The 5,979-nt window shown below is 40.7% G+C and overlaps 1 protein-coding gene across 1 annotated transcript; it reads left to right on the forward strand.

Moving 5' to 3' along the window:
• Window positions 1-317: 317 nt before the first annotated feature.
• Window positions 318-4,361, forward strand: LOC133908380 (GDSL esterase/lipase At1g28600-like). Its single transcript, XM_062350377.1, has 6 exons — window positions 318-645; window positions 753-974; window positions 2,275-2,423; window positions 2,502-2,778; window positions 3,571-3,833; window positions 3,969-4,361. The coding sequence occupies exons 1-6, from the start codon at window positions 384-386 to the stop codon at window positions 4,044-4,046; spliced, it is 1,251 nt and encodes a 416-aa protein (XP_062206361.1). The 5' UTR covers window positions 318-383; the 3' UTR covers window positions 4,047-4,361.
• The last annotated feature ends 1,618 nt before the right edge of the window (window positions 4,362-5,979 follow it).

Genomic DNA, 5,979 nt, shown 5'->3' on the forward strand with positions numbered 1-5,979 from the left:
TTAAATATAATTATTTAAATATCTATTTTTAATATAAAATAGTCCAACTAAAAACTATCAATCTGTCTATAGCTTGGATTCAAAACTTTATAGAATTAGAGATTATCAGTTTCAAATATTTTTAAAGCTGAAGCTCTGGTTAACATGCACTTAATCCACGCATCAGGAGAGCCACGACCCACTGCCGAGTGGGCCCAAGAGTACCGTGGGCCCACAGGGCAGTGCCTGAACTGGCGTCCACGTGTCCAGTCGATTGGTGGTACTGATTACGTTTATAAAAGCGGCGGTGTCAAGCTTCCATCCCCCAATCAGACTTGTTCAGTTTCCTCTCAGGTCGCCTCGAGCAGAGCGCAGACCTCGACCGGGGGAAAGAGGACGAGGCCATGGCTTCCTCTGCCTCCGGGAGGGGAGGACGAGGGCTCCTCTTCGCGGCAGTAGTGATGGCGCTGGTTGTGGCTAAGCCGGCGGCGGCGTGCTACCCGCGCGTGTTCAGCTTCGGGGACTCCCTGGCTGACACGGGCAACTTCGGCTTCTACTACGGCAACGACTCCGGCGATCCCTCGCTCCGGCCACCCTACGGCGAGACCTACTTCCACCGCGCCACCGGACGCTACTCCAACGGCCGCCTCGTCATCGACTTCATTGGTACGCTACGCCACGACCAGCACCTCCGTCGACGACCTATCGATCGATCCTCCAATTAGCCAGCGCGGTGATACTAATCTGAGGTTGGAGAATTCGAATTGTTGCAGCGGATACGCTGGGACTGCCGTTCGTTCCGCCGTACTTGGGCGGGCGGAGGGCCGAGGACTTCGCGTGCGGGGCCAACTTCGCAGTGAGCGGCGCCACCGCGCTCAGCCCAGACTTCTTCAGGGACATGGGTTTCAACATAGGCGATGGCCGAGTGCACCTCGACATGGAGATGAAGTGGTTCCGCGCCCTGCTCGAATTGCTCTGCTCCGGCGACCTCGCTGGTATGGATGTTGCTTTGACCTCCCCTCCGATACTTTCCCCCTTTGGCCTGACCTTTTCAATTCAACTGCTAAACATGTCCTGCTAAGCAGGTATAATGGAATGATTAGAGGAGGTGCTTATAAAAAAAAATCGGAGTTTTTTTTTTCTCAAGGGTATTAGTACGTGTGTTTATACGGAGGACAAGATGTTAAATTAAACACCGTTGTTTATATTAGGGATAACAAGATAATTAATTATATTTAAGTAGCATTAAAAATTACAATTTTTATTTACGTGCTTAATCCTCTCTTTCCAAAAACACCTAATCATAAACCCCTGGTATTATTTATATCAGTGATAACAAATACTAGTAGCGGGTAGGTGGGGAAAGTAGCAAGCAAGTGATCAAAGAAAAAAAATAAAAAGTTGAGTGCGATGCACAGCACGGAGAAGCAGAGGAACAAAAGTGTTGGGAAGAGAATAGTTGGATTGTCTGGACTTTGGAACAAGAAAAGGGGGAGCTAAACCCTATGGAAGGCCATCTCTGGCTACTTGATTTGTGAAAAACGAACATTATGCTTCCAATCCAAAGAGAAGAAATGCACCAGTCAATGATAATGTATGCAAAACAATCCATCATTGATTGTAATTGTTATAAGTAGAAGATTGGTGGTGCCAGTTCAATGCAACTAGCCGAACAAGTCCATGTCAGTCGGTGTCAAACACCTCAACTGAACCTGCAACCAAACAGTAGAAGTTTCAGCAGAAGACGTAACTGAACATTCTGCTGCTTCAATTTGTTTTTTCTCTTTTGCACCACGAATCACCACTACATTACTATTTTCCGAAGCAGACAACTTGATGGTCAGAAATGGGATGTTTTGTGAAATAAACTATTTAATCTCTGGAAGTAATGTGCTGCAACACGACCAGGAATCAATTGTTTTTTAGAACTAGTCAAGCTCATAATTCATTGCTCGTTTGGAATTGAGTCGCAATCATCAATTACAAAATCGCTGAGAAAGAAAGGAACTCTTTTTAACCAAGTGCTTCTACTTCACTCGACATAGCCTGTTGTGCACAAGCAATCAATTACTCTTCTATGGAAAAAGACTTACGAGTAGAAGTTTCAGCAGAAGACGTGAGTGTAAATCCGACTTGTACTTATGCGATCACAAATCAATAGTAAAGTAAACTGCTGTGAGCATGTCAACACTCAACTACTATCGAATGCAGTAATTTTTTCACCTTCCTAAAACATTCTTTACACGGTAATCTCTACATTCTAATTCAGAACCCTGTTTAATGTTTATTGCACAGGTTGCTCGGATATGATGAGCCAATCCCTCTTCTTGGTTGGAGAAATTGGGGGCAATGACTACAACATACCTCTTCTCTCCAGAGTGCCTTATGAGAATATTCGCTCCTTCACTCCGAGTGTCGTTGCTAAAATTTCTTCTACAATCACTGTGAGCAGCTGCTTTGATGTACCTGTAGTTGCTGCTGACAGTGTATATAGATAGTAATGTAATGAATTGAGTTTGCAGGAATTGATTGGGCTAGGAGCCAAGACTCTGGTGGTTCCAGGGAACCTCCCAATTGGATGCGTCCCAAAATATTTGTTGATATTCAAGAGTGATAAGAAAGATGATTATGAGCCAGAGACAGGTTGCCTCAGGTGGATGAACGAGTTCTCACAGTACCACAACAAGCTTCTCATAAAGGAGCTGGAGAATCTGCGCAAGCTTCATCCTGGTGTGACAATCATCTATGCTGACTACTATGGGTCTGCTATGGAAATTTTCCTTTCCCCTGAACGATTTGGTGAGTTCATATATTTGCCTTTTACTTCCTACTATGAAATTTAGTTTGCATTATACTAGGAAACGATTTTTAAGTAATGCACTTATGCACAGTTCCTTGTGGATTTTCTATATTCAACAAAGAAAAAAAAACATCTTCTCTTCTATATCAAGTGAGCCAGCTTGTTCGCATCACGTCATGGAGAGAGATTACAAATATAGTCCCACAACTTTAAACTGATAACAATGCATGAGAGAACAATTTTTTTCATTTTGAGATCGGAAACTCACTGGAAAGTTGGTGGCAGGCTATTTTCCAGTTCTTGCGTCCCCTTTTCATAGTAGAAACCGAAGCAAATAGAAGAAATGGAGGTGGCTATTAATATCTCCAAAGAACAAATAATTGCAAAATCTAGCCGTGGGAAAGTGCAATTTGACTACCAAGCAGAAACCTGTTTGATTCGGTTTCTAGTGAAACATCAGTACTAAGTGCTACCAAATTACATATAGTAAGCTTTCAGAATTACCATTATCTATTAACATGTGCAACTCGAATTAGTAACAAGGTGATATGTAACATTATCTAGCATTCTCTTCATTTTATTGGATATCCCCATTGGCATCATGTAAATACATTATGTGCAGAACGAATTAACACTACATAACATAGATTGAGCTTCGGATTTGACAAACTAGTTGGTTTCACTCGATGAAATGTCTAGAAGCCTCCGAGATAAAATGCATGTCGTACCATTAAGAAAATAACTTCGTTCTTGATGATGCCCTGGTTAATATTTCCATGAATGCGATTTAGGGATCGAGAATCCTTTGGTGGCTTGCTGCGGTGGAGAAGGAACCTACGGTGTGTCACTAACAACAACTTGTGGATATGGGGATTACAAGGTGTGTGATAACCCAGACAAATATGGATCATGGGATGGCTTCCATCCATCAGAAGCTGCATACAGGGCCATTGCTATGGGCCTTCTACGAGGCTCATACACACAACCGTCAATTGCTACCACCACCAGTTCATGTCCACAGCTTACTGAGCTCGGCTCTTCTGTTGAATACAAGGTCCTTTACGACTTATAATTCTGTTACTACATTTAGTTGCTATTGTTATAGAAATACGTGTTGTTAAAGATTTTTTTTTGGACACGGACGTATGGTTAAAAATGTAATGATTGTGACATTTTTGCCTGATTACAGAACCGCGGTACTGTACAGCACTTCATGGCTGTTGCCCAAGTGATTGGTTGGATTTTGTTTTACCTTCTCTTTTTCTAGCCACAGGTTTTACTCGCTGTTCTTTTACTGGTTCTCTCGAAATCCCAATACCTTTTTATTCCTTAGTTGTATATAGTTAGATTCTAACTTCTGAGCGTCCTCTCTTCTGTATAGTGCTAGAGCTAGTGTTATGAGGAGAGAACAAGTCTCCTCATAACCGAGCTTGGCTGGTGCAGCGGAGATGTTGTCTTCTTCATCTTTTCTTTTCCTTGTAAATGTAAGTATCCATTTCTTTAGATGAAGGCATTGCATACCGAGCTTTTGCTCTGTCAAGAAATACAGAAGTTTGTATTATTTTCAGAGCGTTCTCTTGTACGTTGCCGCACAATTTGTGTTTCCTGCTCACGGTTTATCTTTCTTTTGGTTCCGTTCGCTTATAGAATACTGCAGGAACCGATAGTCTGTTTACCACTGCTCAGAATCAAATTTCTCTCCTTCATCTCCCAGTTAACAATAGTCTTAGTTTGATCCAAACTTTCAAACGCTTCAGGAGATGTCTGGCCACTCCTTTTGCTATGAAGATTATTATTTTGATGTGCTGCAGTATTTGGATAGTTCGAAATGATTGGATCTTCAACGATGCTTCTCCTTCGGTTCATAAAGTTTAGAGTTGTTTCAAAAAGGAATTTGCTTTGGTTATTCATAGGGTCAAAGCTTCAAATGTTATTCTTATGTCTGAATGGCTTGCTTCTTTAAAATAACATGTATAGGTCTTTTGTTGTTTTTGTTTTTAGTTTGTAATTCTCTCTTTGTTCTCTTTTTTAGTGTTTTAATATATAATCAGTAGGGGGCGATACTATTGTTTCATTAAAAAAAATTCAAATTTTGAGATAGGTCGTCACTATTCAAAGAGAAAAGATAGCCAAAAAAACTTGACACGTCGTCTATCAGGATCACATCAAATCCTAGCCCACTACCCAAGAGAGGCTTACATGAAAGGGGACGCAATTTGTGCTCGCCATTTAGAACCCGTTCACTACGGATGCATGCCCGCTCCTCCTATAGTGCCATTATTGTTCTGACATCAATATGGGTGTTGACATCTGATTTGAATTTAGATATTCAATTTAACAAAAAATTATACATGTGAAATACAATTTGGAATCCAACATGAGTGTCAAAATTCGATTCGGATTCAAAGTGTTCTAGTCGGCAAAAAAAATTGGCATGGTGTCCAGGGTGTTACATGTATAGGTCTATCAATATTTTCCTTAACTCACAGATTTAGTTAGTGACTGAAAAAGTGAAACCTTTTAGCGATAAAACTTCTAACCGTAAGACCGAAAGCTATAACTAGATTTTAAGACCTTATAACTGGTTAGTTTTCAACTCAAGATTTGAAAGCTTTTAACCAGGCAACATTCAATTGGAGGTCGTGAAAACGGATGGGTTTACTTTCAATTGGTTTCGTTTCAATTAAGGTACCACGGTTTCCAACGTTCCAAATAATAAAGAACCAGCGAGGTGGTGTATAATTGATATAATTTTGAATAGCGCTAGAATTGATATAATTTTGAAGTGTATAAGTAAAACAATCTAAGTTCAATTCCTTTTACTAGGAAATAAGCACCAATCTTATCAAATTCATATTTTAATGCTTCAAACATATGACCCGTATCCTTTGTATCTGCACTATTTTTGTTTAGAATTATTGGACTTTTCTTTCGGCTTCTATCTATGTCTGCACCGTATTTGTTCATGCTTGAATAGCTCGTGCAAGTATAGAGTTCGTTTATCACTTCGTCATTAGCATGTATTTTGTATGAAAAGTTGACCACTCGATATAGGTCTCATCTTAGTTCTTTTTTTCTCCTCCTTGATATCAAATACCCCCGAAGACGGTGGCCACATAATATGGCATTTACGTGGCTTCTAACACGTCATCTAACATCCCTTGGACTATTTGATGCAACATAGAAACCTAACACTTTGT

The sequence above is a fragment of the Phragmites australis genome, chromosome 2 (assembly GCF_958298935.1).
Source record: "Phragmites australis chromosome 2, lpPhrAust1.1, whole genome shotgun sequence".
Taxonomy (NCBI): Eukaryota; Viridiplantae; Streptophyta; class Magnoliopsida; order Poales; family Poaceae; genus Phragmites; species Phragmites australis.

Bases quoted from the DNA above. Each gene is read 5' to 3' on its own strand.
- LOC133908380 (XM_062350377.1), top strand. From the start codon at position 384: ATGGCTTCCTCTGCCTCCGGGAGGGGAGGACGAGGGCTCCTCTTCGCG. The intron at 2,424-2,501 runs GTGAGCAGCTGC...TTGAGTTTGCAG, and splicing joins AAATTTCTTCTACAATCACT to GAATTGATTGGGCTAGGAGC. The intron at 2,779-3,570 runs GTGAGTTCATAT...AATGCGATTTAG, and splicing joins CCTTTCCCCTGAACGATTTG to GGATCGAGAATCCTTTGGTG.